The 13,545-nt window shown below is 55.3% G+C and overlaps 2 protein-coding genes and 1 non-coding gene across 3 annotated transcripts; 1 reads left to right on the forward strand and 2 right to left on the reverse strand.

Moving 5' to 3' along the window:
• Positions 1–1,684: 1,684 nt before the first annotated feature.
• CYME_CMN081C (hypothetical protein) lies at positions 1,685–2,317 on the reverse strand (the record flags this gene model as incomplete). Its single annotated transcript, XM_005537185.1, has 1 exon — positions 1,685–2,317. One exon carries the CDS (start codon positions 2,315–2,317, stop codon positions 1,685–1,687), a length of 633 nt encoding a protein of 210 aa, XP_005537242.1.
• Positions 2,318–8,579: 6,262 nt separating this feature from the next.
• On the reverse strand, positions 8,580–11,501 carry CYME_CMN082C (similar to GTP pyrophosphokinase; the record flags this gene model as incomplete). Its single annotated transcript, XM_005537186.1, has 1 exon — positions 8,580–11,501. One exon carries the CDS (start codon positions 11,499–11,501, stop codon positions 8,580–8,582), a length of 2,922 nt encoding a protein of 973 aa, XP_005537243.1.
• Positions 11,502–11,746: 245 nt separating this feature from the next.
• On the forward strand, positions 11,747–13,445 carry CYME_CMN083T. The gene has a single exon (XR_002461469.1). It is a non-coding gene; the product is annotated as a hypothetical transcript (transcript).
• Positions 13,446–13,545: the final 100 nt, after the last annotated feature.

The raw sequence follows: 13,545 nt of genomic DNA on the forward strand, positions 1-13,545 counted from the left end.
CTGCTCGCTTGTACCCTACCAAGCGGAACAAATCGACACAAACGAGCTATTTTGTTGTCATGATACCTCGAAGATCCGGCAGACGGACCACGAACCTGAAGTGCAGTGTTTCTGCATATGCAACGCAAGAGCGCCAGCGCCGGGTTCCGTGTCCGGAAGATGTGCGCAGCCTCGTTGAACCCGAACCCAGGTTGTTTTGAGAGCGAACCCCAAGTTGATTTGCAGCAGCCGCAACGATCGTCGCATGCTTCTTGTTCGTTTCTGACCGACGTGACTGCATCCAGCGCGCGGAGATGAGCAAGTATTCAGGCCTGCCGAGCGTTCGAGGAAAATCCAGAGTCCTAAGCTGCATGGACAAAGCAACTGCATCTGCCACGTAGCCACGGCACTGTAGCGTCAACAATTGCGATGCACCGGAGGCTTCTCCGCATGCAATCGCAGGGATCGTGAGCCTTGTTCGCTGCTGTATAGCAGGAACTTGATTCAACTCGCAGTCGTGCAGCATCCATCGCATCTCCAAATGCTTTGTTCGCGAGACTTGCGGATATAACGCTCGCTGCGCAGCGTTCTTGAATATGATCGCTGACGGCTTCATATGCGGAGCAAAAACCTGCTAGGCACATCTGGGCAAAATTACCGTGACGACGGCATCTCGGCGCCTCGAGCTCCGGATCCGACGTACGCCGCTACGGTGCACATGCACGAGATCTCGCTCGCGAAAGTAGTGTGATCCTTTTTTCGTATCATTTGCCACCTAAAATAGCAGTTTGTGATCAGTCTCGGAGGTTCGGGTCAGATATGAGAGCACGTACACGCTCCGAATAGCACCGTTTCATTGCCTTGGGGATTCCAGCGTCCAGTGCTTCGCCTGGCGTGCGTCATTGCTGTGACGCTCGAACGCCCAGCGCACCGGCAGACGCACATCGCACCAGTGTGCCGAGCATTCGCGCTGATTCCGGAGACAGATTTATAAACGGAGCCTTTAAATCGAGTCAACAATCCCCAGTCCTAACTTTCATTGAACAGGCTCCATGCTGTACCTGGTTGTTCATGCAGTGTAAGCGCGTGCTCGAGCGAACGAGTCATGAAAAGGTCTGGCAGTCGAGCGCATGCCCGTACGCAACAGATGGTGTGCATATGACTCGATGCAGAGCGCACTCGAGCGCATGTCGAGCTGTGCCCAGCACGCTGTCTATCCCTGGATTCGCGAACGGTACGCTTGAATTACGATCCGTTCAGCTGCAAAAGGCACATACCTCGGACATCCGGTTCTCGATAGAGATATCGCAAGCTGGAGATGGTTTGCATGGTGCCGGAGAATGAAATCCGTTCTTATCGCACAGGCATACACCGATGCGCCGTTTCTGCAACATAGCGTCATACCAGAAAGGCAAAAGCTTCGTGCACAGAGCAGACAAACGACACTGATTGCGCTGCATCGTTGCTAAGAGTGATGCTATGCTATGCGGCGGTATACGCCATGACCTGAGCATCTCGTGCGTTTTCTGAGGTATGCACCAAGCAAACAGACGGCACTGTTTGCGCTGCATCCTTACTAAGAGTGATGCTATGCTATGCGGCGGTATACGCCATGACCTGATCATCTCTTGTCTCTGCCTCTGAGGCGCTCGTCACTGTATGCATCCTCAGGAAAATCAACGGGAGCAGGAGCCAGCCCGCTCGTCTATTCGCGTACTTCGATGCAACGACGCGGACGAGGCCGCTCCGGAGGTGCTGGTAAAGGCTCCTGCTCGAGTTCTGGTGCAACCACTATTTCGTTGGGCTCAGGAACAAGTTCTGCCGGTTGCGATGTTTCCTCTTTCTGTTTGGACTCGTGGCCAAAGCGTTCGCGAAAAAAGCGGACAACATCATCCATGCTCTGCCTCAGGTCCTTTCGAAGCGATGACGGGCGTGTATCCTTTGCCCAGGGCACATAGCGACCAAACCCTTGACCAACACCGACACAGCCGAACCCTATGCCTACGCCGCAACCCGTGAACGCCCTCGGTGCCTGGATGCCGTAGCGACGCACGCTCTCAAACGACCAACCAAGCGCTAGCAAACAACAGCCGGTGCCACAGCCGAGAATCGCTACACCGGCCGGAGGCAAAAAAGATGGCAGTTGCACCGCCGCAACTGCAGCGTGCTTCCAAGCGCTCGCACCCGAAAGCCGCCGCCGTGCACCAGTCCCTGTGCCAAGCGTCCAGCTTGGAGGTGCGTGCGGCTCCACCCAGGTCGACCGAAGCACGCTCGAACCAGCGTCCAACTGGTAGTTCAAGCTCCTCGCGAAACAGTTAAGTCCACACGCTTGTTCCATAAAGGCTTAGACACAGGAGAATAAGTTATTGAAAGCAAAGCCAAGTGCAAAGGTGCTGTGGCTCTGCACCACCCCGGCATCGGTGCTTCGCGTTCCCGCCAGCACCTGCGCCGGAAGATTCTTCGCATTCGCCGGAGGCTCAGCACCGGCAACCCTTGTGCGGTACCAGAGCGCAGGCGTCGCTCAGTATAGAGGCGCCACGGCGGATGCTGAAGGTAGACTTTGCGAAACGTAGATCGTACGCAGTGACCAGCATCTCCGAGATACGTTTGGGTAGATGCTGGTGGTTCCCGGAACGCACACTGCGGAATGATCATGCCATCCCAGATGACGATATCCATCGTGGAATCTAAGATCCCTGGTGCATGTCACTCTATGCTGTCGATCAGAAACGAATTGCTATCATGGGCTGTAGAACGCGCCCGCACGACACGGGCGATGCCGCACGGTCTTTAGGTAGCACCCGTTGCCGTTTTGCAGGAGGCTTCTGTGAAACCAAAAGTTACTGCAGGCTCGGTACCCGCGGGGTTCCTGGAACGGGATAGGTTACCGCCCCAGCAGATGTAGCTCAAGCGGTAGAAGCACGCAGTCACTACAGACAAGACGAGATGCTTGAAAGTTGGAGGTTCACGCGTCCAAGGCGGTCCACTGGGGTACCAGACATGTGAAATCCGCTGGTGTTGAACCGAATTTGCGGTATCTCGGGGAAGCCCATGTATCCTCCATGTACGCTCATACAATTGGGCGCACGGATAATGCGATCGTTTCATCGCCATTGCAATATACAAGAAGCGGAGGGAATCTATCATCCGGTATCTTGGTTGCTCACACAGCTCGACACTGAGGTTAGATGCAACATGCTCGGATGGTGCGCTTTGCAAAAGCATACCTGCAGCGGGTCTACGTCTCCCTAGATGAACACTGCACTGAAATTGCGGGACAGAAGCGTCCGCTGAACATACCCGGTCTATACTTCGACATTTGGCAGCGTTTGCGCTTCCACGCGCGTCTATTTAGGGTCAGTAATCCAGCGTCTTCATCAAATGACGAGATCGGTAAAGACTACTAACCGCTAGAGCGGTTGTGTCGCATGACCTCATCCCGCGACAATGGATATCGATCCATGATATGGGCACTCATGTCAGAATCAAGTAGAAAATGATCCACTTTGGTGAATCAGGTGTCCAGTCTAAAGTTTGGGTCTCGTCCCGCATTCATGAACCATGGCCTTTGGGGGCTTTTTTTTCTCGGCGACAGCTTCCAGTCGTTCTCTTCTTTACATCAAGATCAGTTTTCAGCAGTCGAGGGATGGATGTTGATGGCAGCGTTCAACGCCCGAATTCCCTGCTTTCCGCTACGTTCTATTCATTGAGCCGACAGACGCTACATGCGATCTACGCTTCGCATACGATACTCTTTTCTTCTGTATACAGCCTCGGTGCGCACGTCGCACCGTTGACAAATGAATGCACAGGGGCGCTCCCATGCGCCCACGAGACGCGCTACTTACGGACAGCCGCTTTGTGGCGCTTGGACGTTGGCGTCATCGCCCGTTACACACCCTTGGCGCGATAAACAAGGCTGACCCAGAAATGCCCTCCGCAGTTTCCGCACCCGGTGTTGTGTCGCAGGTGCACGGGCTTGGTCTGTGCGATGCCCTCAGCGCATGCCCTCTGAACCGCACGCGCAAGAGCAAGCAGCACCACTCGATACAGGGTTTGCGGGACGCTTTCTTCCACGTCTTGAGACCAGTACCAGACCGAACATCTAGACTTGAGAGCAGGTCGAGAAAATGCGATCCGTCTACGCCCCCGTTCATGGAAAGCGATGGCGGTCGTACCGCCAAATGCGATCGCATCGATGACTCAAGCGCGAGTCCAAGACCCTTTGCTGGCAAACAGATGAGCCGCCAGCCCCTGAGTGCATACCCCCTGAGAGGCACCGTGCCGCTGCCGTCGGATGCCGAATGACATGTCGTCGACGGCCACCAAGAGCGGAGGGTATGTGTTTCGAGCTGAATCTGTTGCTTGATGAGACAGGTTCAGTGAACTTTCGGCATGAGCGTCTGGGAAAGTCTCCAAAGCTGATGTAGAGTTTTTCCCCGTCGTCGTCCATCCAGCGGCGATGCCTGCTGCGCCCTCGTGCTGCCTTGAAGCAGAACCATCGAAAACTTGAAGAATTCGGTATCTGAGCGTGCTGCAGGCAAGGAATGTTGAAACGCAGAGTCCGCATCGTATGATTCGGATAGTGCTCCCGTTCACGTTACGAAGCGTAGATCGAGGGCGTCGACACTCCCCTTGTACCGTGCACATAACGATTTCCAGCGGCAAGGAGTCGAACGAGCCACTCGGAAAACTCGACCGAGAACCCGGATTCAATGAATGCATCTGATAGCGCTCAATGCGGCATATCTACTGCCAACGCTCTACATCTACAAAGCAAGACTGAGAATGCAATCGCAAGGCAGCAATTGATCGAACGGTTCAGTGCTCCATTTTTATGGTGGCAGGTGTATAGAGTCTAGGATATGGTTTAAGGCGCAATATGGATGACGAAATGTAACGGATTGTCGCGGCATGAAGAGAAAATTTTAGATGTACGAGTATTCATGAAGCCAAGACTGTACTCATCTGACGAGCCGCTGCAAGCGACACAGTACAAGTAACGCTGATCATTTTGACGATAGTGGACATTTTTCTTGTTGTGCATTGTGTACAACCTGGCGCATAAGCAGCGCGCGCTCTCCAGCAGTGGCTCTGCACCGCGACCGCAACTACCTCGTGTATTACACAATTCCCGCAACAGAGTACGCTCACCATCGACATGATCCGTCTCTAGTTGCGCGCTTACGGCGTTACAAGTTCCAGCTGGCGGCTATTCTGACACTATCGGGAAGTGCTCTGGTTGCAGACGGAGAACCGGAACCAGCGCGACGAAAGAGCTGCAGTCGAACCGCAATTCTCTGATGCAAAGGTTCACAGAATGCTTCGTTCGTGATGCAGCGTGGAGAGAAGCAGTGCGCTCCCTCCATTGCCCCAAGTTCCTTTTCGTGAACTGACCCGCAGGCACTACGGGCATCTTCCTGATACCGCCAGTCCGTTTATTGTTGCTGCTCGGGCAACTTGAAGTGCTAGACGGTTTCTGCTAGAAAACCCGCCAAAAAGCTTGCTATACGGCGTTTACATATGAATCTGCCTAGTAACCCTAGTCGTCCGGCGTTCTCGCTGGCCGAGGAGAACGTTGTCACTTCGGAATGCAGATGCTGGCGCGACATCCTCGGCGCGATGCATTGCTGCCCAGAGAGTTCCACAATCGAATTTGTCTGTTTCGTGTCTGCCACAGCATGTGGAATACAAATGTTTGCCGAACAGAAGATTGAAAGTTCTCCAACAGGTCCGGTCGCTGCAGTGTGCAACGCCTGCGGAGGCGCTCCCGCGTTCGAGGTTATTTATTCAGAGGGTTTCAGGCACTCACGGTTTAAAAGCATGAACCAGACCCGATCGCACAACGGCTCGTACGATAGCTGTCGCTGTGTCGTCTTCGATACGCCGTGGCGAGGCACTGGCAAAGCTACCTCTCCATCAGTCCCTGGTGTGGCGCTGAGCTCGTGGCCCCAGGCTCTGAAGGTCTGGGGGCCCTTGGCTTCGCTGCAAGCGCGAGTTTTCCGTAAACAATGTTCGTAAAACTCTTCCAAAGCCTCACACAGACCACGATTCGATTCGTGCACGCCCATACCGTCAGTGCACCCGGCGTCAGGCGTGTCGTAAAGGTAACACTGGAGCCCGCTCGTTGCCCTGTTTGGAGGACGCTTGTGTGCTGTGTTGCAACTTGCTCGCCGAGCCACAGTCGTTCGCTAAACGCACCAATTACACCATGTTAATCTCAAGTCCGAGTAGAGCACTGTTCGAAACGTCCTCTTTATGCCAGAGTCGAGAATGGCTCTTATTCGCAAACGGTCTGAAAGAAATAATGCGGCGGGTGTGCGGCGTCGCCCGTGTTCATCGAATATCCTGCATCGAGTTGGTGCTGCCAGGAGGATATTGTCGTGAATATCGATCAACATTCATCCAAGACGCATGTACCTCCGGAGGGAAATATGGAGAGTAGTGGTTCGAACTTGAATCTACAGAGCGGTATCATGGATGCTCACGCTGAAACCGATAACCGTCACAGAATCAGGGCTCCCTGCTTTATGTCAATATTCTTCGACACTACACTGGCGACGGCATAAAAATGGAGCACTGAACCGTTCGATCAATTGCTGCCTTGCGATTGCATTCTCAGTCTTGCTTTGTAGATGTAGAGCGTTGGCAGTAGATATGCCGCATTGAGCGCTATCAGATGCATTCATTGAATCCGGGTTCTCGGTCGAGTTTTCCGAGTGGCTCGTTCGACTCCTTGCCGCTGGAAATCGTTATGTGCACGGTACAAGGGGAGTGTCGACGCCCTCGATCTACGCTTCGTAACGTGAACGGGAGCACTATCCGAATCATACGATGCGGACTCTGCGTTTCAACATTCCTTGCCTGCAGCACGCTCAGATACCGAATTCTTCAAGTTTTCGATGGTTCTGCTTCAAGGCAGCACGAGGGCGCAGCAGGCATCGCCGCTGGATGGACGACGACGGGGAAAAACTCTACATCAGCTTTGGAGACTTTCCCAGACGCTCATGCCGAGAGTTCACTGAACCTGTCTCATCAAGCAACAGATTCAGCTCGAAACACATACCCTCCGCTCTTGGTGGCCGTCGACGACATGTCATTCGGCATCCGACGGCAGCGGCACGGTGCCTCTCAGGGGGTATGCACTCAGGGGCTGGCGGCTCATCTGTTTGCCAGCAAAGGGTCTTGGACTCGCGCTTGAGTCATCGATGCGATCGCATTTGGCGGTACGACCGCCATCGCTTTCCATGAACGGGGGCGTAGACGGATCGCATTTTCTCGACCTGCTCTCAAGTCTAGATGTTCGGTCTGGTACTGGTCTCAAGACGTGGAAGAAAGCGTCCCGCAAACCCTGTATCGAGTGGTGCTGCTTGCTCTTGCGCGTGCGGTTCAGAGGGCATGCGCTGAGGGCATCGCACAGACCAAGCCCGTGCACCTGCGACACAACACCGGGTGCGGAAACGGCGGAGGGCATTTCTGGGTCAGCCTTGTTTATCGCGCCAAGGGTGTGTAACGGGCGATGACGCCAGCGTCCAAGCGCCACAAAGCGGCTGTCCGTAAGTAGCGCGTCTCGTGGGCGCATGGGAGCGCCCCTGTGCATTCATTTGTCAACGGTGCGACGTGCGCACCGAGGCTGTATACAGAAGAAAAGAGTATCGTATGCGAAGCGTAGATCGCATGTAGCGTCTGTCGGCTCAATGAATAGAACGTAGCGGAAAGCAGGGAATTCGGGCGTTGAACGCTGCCATCAACATCCATCCCTCGACTGCTGAAAACTGATCTTGAAGTAAAGAAGAGAACGGCTGGAAGCTGTCGCCGAGAAAAAAAAGCCCCCCAATAGCTTGGCCTGATCACAATGGATATCCATCCTCCCTTTATCGTTTACGCCTGTATTAGCAGAGTCGACTTTTTTGAGTCAATGCTAAGATGAATCTTGTACATGTGCCAGACTTTACAAAGTGCATCTGTTCCATTTCTTGCTGATACGGGCACAACAGAAACAGCGTCCATGTCCAGCCATTATTCGTAAATTCACCATTGTTCAAGGCTACACACTGTGAAAGTGATGCCAATCAGAGCAATCCACAAGCGCTCGATGCTCACATCACTGCACGTCTATACATCTATATTCTGTACAAAGAGCGCCACCCGATCCAGTCCGTTCGGTCTCAGCGTCCGCATCAGCACCCAACACAATGCCGCTGGAGCTTCCTGCGAGCTGGATCCGCTCCGTTCACCAGTGCGAAACTGCGTCTAGCATGCACCACTTCTATGTAGTCGCGTGTTATGATGCACGCGAGCGCTGCGTATGCATCCCGGAATACAAAGCGCGCATCCATGGCCAGCCGCGCACCTAGGAAATCACGAGAGCATCGGTGCCGCATCATCATCATCATCATCATCACGAGAACAACAATAACAACAAGTACGAGGCGGGTGCGTTTTCGCCAGCATTTCGAGGTTGTGTCGCCTGTGCTGTGCACTTGGATCGCGCGCTTGCCTTGCACTCCATGGATAGATGATGACCGATACACCCTTTTGTGCAAGTACTACTCGAATATCGATACCAGGGTGCCTTCTGCGCAGACTCGCGAGCGTGGTCACGAGGAGAACGCAGCTCCGCCAATCTGATCCCCGGTTCGAAGGACCGTCCCTGGCGATGCAATGTCGCCATTCAGCATAGGTACACCAGCGACATCACCCAAGGTGGTGCCGCGAGGAAGTCGGAGCAACTTGCCCGAACTCTTATCGAATACGACGACATGCTGTTCCAGTTCAACGATTTGATGATAGAGTACGCGAAAGTATTCACTGGTTGTTCCCAACGAAGCTGTGACGGTATCATCGAGAATAACATCCGCTCGACGCGACTCGGAATGCGTCAGTGTTTCCGAGGCGAGCGTCTCGCCTGAGGGCGGCTGCGTTGCCGGTAACGCTGCGACACGAGCGGGTGTATCCGATGGACCCGCTGCCGTTGTTGCTGCCGTCGGTGTGCTTACGGCACCCGAGGCATCCGCCAGTGAGGCTACAGCAGCATCCGAGTCCGCTGCGACGTTGGATTCAAATTCGAACTCACCAACAGAAGGAGCACAGGGCGTATTGGCTAACGCCGCAGCATGCGCGATAGCGTTCCACGCAACAGCTTTCTCCCGTTCGCTCATGGCAGACGGCGAGACTGTGGTATTCGCAAAGCCCCGATCCGTGAACAGATTCAGATTCTGCTTGTAGAGCCAGTGCGCGGCCCTGCCGTACTCCGCCAGCCGATGCATTCGCTCCGAACGCACCTGAACCTCAACCGGGAAGCCGTCGATAACTACCGTGGTATGCAGACTCTGATACCCGTTCTCCTTGGGCCAACGTATGAAATCGCGTCGCCTTTCGCGCACACTTGGCCAGAGTCGCTCGATGATGGCCATGACGGCGTCGCATGCCTCCAGCTCGCTGCTCTGATGAACCGGTCGCACAACAACCCGCAACGCCATCAGATCCAGAATGCTGTCGATGCCGCTCCCGAGACGAATCATCTTCCGGTACGTCGAGTAGAGACTCTTCACACGACCTCTGATGCGCCACGACCAAATGTAACTGTGCAACTGAGGCTCCAGACTGAGCGCATTTTCGATCGCTTGGCGAGCGTACTCGAGGATATCGGCACCTGCATCAAAGCGCAGTGCAACTTGCCGTCGCAGCGCCTCACTCTGTTTTGGAAACAACAGCAAAAACGCCAGCTCCTCCATTTCGCATTGGAGGTAGTAGATGCCGAGCTGATTTGCGAGCGGAGCTACCACTTCCAGCGTCAAGAGAGCCAATCGCTGGGCAGTCGCATGCGTCATTGCGTCGAGCCGCTGCCTAGCGGGCGCGAGACTCGCCCGCTGGTCATCAGCGCCATCCGTATGGGATCGCGTCTCGCAAGACGCCTCTCGTGGTGTCAAGAGTCCGGGTGATACGCACGTGGGTGCTTGTTCCGCGGTCTCCTGCATCGAATTCAGTGAGCGATCAGCAGGCGTATGCGAAACTGCAGGAGCACCAGAGGCATATGCCCCGGACGCCGTCGACGTACCCCTCACGACAGACGTCGCCACCGACTCGTCCATTGACGACGCTGCCTCGCAGCTTCTTTGTGGTGCATTTCCCTCAGCTGCGCACGTATCTGGCGACGATGTTGCAGCGTCCATATCATCCATGAGGCCGAATGCTTCGCTGTACACGCGCAACTCGTGCAGCGTCCCTGCAAAAAAGAGCGCCAACGCGCGCCAGTCTTTGGCGACACCGATAAGCAGCTGCCGCAGACCTGCGGGATTCGAATCCATACTCGTCGCGTAGATAATGCCACGTATCGCCCTCTCCTGAATCAGAATATCTGCAACCGACCGGCCGAACTCGCTGGCGATCTCTCGCGTAGCCAGTGGTGTGTCCAGCAGAGCAGCTGCCAGCACAGCCTCGAGGTCCATCTGCAAGTCGATGACTGTATTCAGAACAGCACGACAGCGAGCGAAGCTGCGGTGTTTGCGCTCCTCGTGTATGGCGACACCCCAGGGTGTAGTCGACACAGCCGCTATGCGCCGTGCCGCCCTGTCGCTTGTACTTGGCGCGCTAGCTGCGTCCGGCGACAGGCGTTCGCGTTCCCCTCGCGCGCTTGTGCGCAAGTTCATGTCTGGTGGTGATGGTGGTGCATTCGCTGGGTCTGCCGTACTGCCTGCATCAGCATCTGGCGGTTGTCGAGCAGGCGAGTGCTGCATCGTAGCGGAACGCTGTAGCGAACGTTCCAGAGCAATGCGCACGAGGGATGAACCGATGGGTCCCAGGTACGCACAGCGAAGCTCGACATCTTCAATGAAGCGCTGCAAATCCTGTGTGGAGGATGGCCAGCCCGGGCCTTCCGCAACCTCACTGCATCTTCGCTGCTTTTCCAGGTTCTGGAGCGCCCGGCTAACCTGCGATGAAACCTGAATAAAATCTGAGCTGGAGACGTCTTTCGAGACTCGCTCTGGTGCCCGCCTGTGCTCGTTACGTCGCTGGCTCAGGGCTCCTGATTCGCGAGCCGCACCAAAGCACTCATACGTTCCATGCCTTGCGGGAGTGGTCGCTAGTCCCTGGCGGCGGCTGCGGTGCAGAAAAAGGCGCACGCCGACAGGTTTCCCAGTCGCTGACGGAGGCCGCTCCGGAACATCTTGCTGTTCACTGCGGGTGTTTTCATCACCCGTGGCCACCTGAGCATCACCAGTCTTGTGTCGCACGTTCCAGACACACTTTGGTGCAGCAGAAGCGCCTTCCTCGCCATAGAACGGAGTTCGCTCAGGAAGCAGCCCCTGTTCGACCGGATCGATGCCCAGACGAAGAGCGCAGCGCCGCCCTTCGAAGCGGCCGCTACAAAACACCCTCCGTACAGGCGGAACGCGTAGGAGTGCTCTGTTTGCCGCACATAGTGCCGCCGCGCTCCCAACGAAGCCGTGAACCCGCTCTATTCGCACAGGCTGCAGACTCGGCTCAACGAAGCAGCTCGATGAGCGCCCAGTTGACATAAACCAACTGTTTTCCTTACCAATAGTAAAGTAATTCTATTCTTGGAACACGCTCTCTGTCGTTGAATGCAGACCACCCGACCCGTATGTCTCGGTTATCGAGTACGTTCCGTGACGCTCCCTTCACACAGCGCGCTACCGACACGTCATCTGCGCTCGGGGCTTCGCAGGCCGTTTCGTGCCGGTAATCCGGACATCCGGACAATCTCGCGATGGCGGGAACGCGCTGATGCGCTGGCGCTCCCAGTCTTCTGGACCTCCATCCAGATATGAAACAAGTGCTGGCAAGAGTAGTCATCGAAGGGTGCCCCAGTCGTTGTGCAGTGTTCTAGTCAACGCGGTGCACGCTGGCTGGAATACCTGGTCCAAGACGCCGAGTCTGTGTTTGCGGGGTTTTTATCACAGGTATCCGCAGGAGGGATTGGAACCTGTTGGTGTGGGGACGTTCGTGCAGGGACCTGGTGCTGTCACTGCTAGCCTGCGAAGAACGGCTGCACTTGTACAGGTCAGTCGTTTGTAGGTCAGCAGGGCGATGAACCACGCGTTTCGTGGTCACGGTCATGAAGTTGTTGCAGACAGCACGGAAAGTATCCAACGGTATGTATAGGACTCGCTCCTTCTTATTGCAATGCATTCCGAGCGATGTTTGAGAGTTTTTGGAAGAGATGTCACAGGTTGAGAAGTTTTCCGCACCGCTGATACGAAACGATGATAGAGAAGCACGAATGGACCGAGAAATTGCGGCGATAGGGGATGACGAATGCATTCATAGAATCCGGGTTCTCGGTCGAGTTTTCCGAGTGGCTCGTTCGACTCCTTGCCGCTGGAAATCGTTATGTGCACGTTACAAGGGGAGTGTCGACGCCCTCGATCTACGCTTCGTAACGTGAACGGGAGCACTATCCGAATCATACGATGCGGACTCTGCGTTTCAACATTCCTTGCCTGCAGCACGCTCAGATACCGAATTCTTCAAGTTTTCGATGGTTCTGCTTCAAGGCAGCACGAGGGCGCAGCAGGCATCGCCGCTGGATGGACGACGACGGGGAAAAACTCTACATCAGCTTTGGAGACTTTCCCAGACGCTCATGCCGAAAGTTCACTGAACCTGTCTCATCAAGCAACAGATTCAGCTCGGAACACATACCCTCCGCTCTTGGTGGCCGTCGACGACATGTCATTCGGCATCCGACGGCAGCAGCACGGTGCCTCTCAGGGGGTATGCACTCAGGGGCTGGCGGCTCATCTGTTTGCCAGCAAAGGGTCTTGGACTCGCGCTTGAGTCATCGATGCGATCGCATTTGGCGATACGAGCGCCATCGCTTTCCATGAACGGGGGCGTAGACGGATCGCATTTTCTCGACCTGCTCTCATGTCTAGATGTTCGGTCTGGTACTGGTCTCAAGACGTGGAAGAAAGTGTCCCGCAAACCCTGTATCGAGTGGTGCTGCTTGCTCTTGCGCGTGCGGTTCAGAGGGCATGCGCTGAGGGCATCGCACAGACCAAGCCCGTGCACCTGCGACACAACACCGGGTGCGGAAACGGCGGAGGGCATTTCTGGGTCAGCCTTGTTTATCGCGCCAAGGGTGTGTAACGGGCGATGACGCCAACGTCCAAGCGCCACAAAGCGGCTGTCCGTAAGTAGCGCGTCTCGTGGGCGCATGGGAGCGCCCCTGTGCATTCATTTGTCAACGGTGCGACGTGCGCACCGAGGCTGTATACAGAAGAAAAGAGTATCGTATGCGAAGCGTAGATCGCATGTAGCGTCTGTCGGCTCAATGAATAGAACGTAGCGGAAAGCAGGGAATTCGGGCGTTGAACGCTGCCATCAACATCCTCACTACTATCAGCAAACGAAACCGGAGGGGAAAGGAGTCACCCGCGTATTGAAAGCCGGACCCAGATGAGAGTAAACGAGAGCAGTCTCATAAAATCCCCAAAGGCTTGTCTGGATGACCACAGGAAGAGATTCAAGTTCGAGCATATACGCCCGAGTTCGATCAATGCACCTGTCGCGTTCTGCGCCGCCACGGGGTCTCGGTAC

This window comes from Cyanidioschyzon merolae, chromosome 14 (assembly GCF_000091205.1).
Source record: "Cyanidioschyzon merolae strain 10D DNA, chromosome 14, complete genome".
In the NCBI taxonomy this organism is placed as follows: Eukaryota; Rhodophyta; class Bangiophyceae; order Cyanidiales; family Cyanidiaceae; genus Cyanidioschyzon; species Cyanidioschyzon merolae.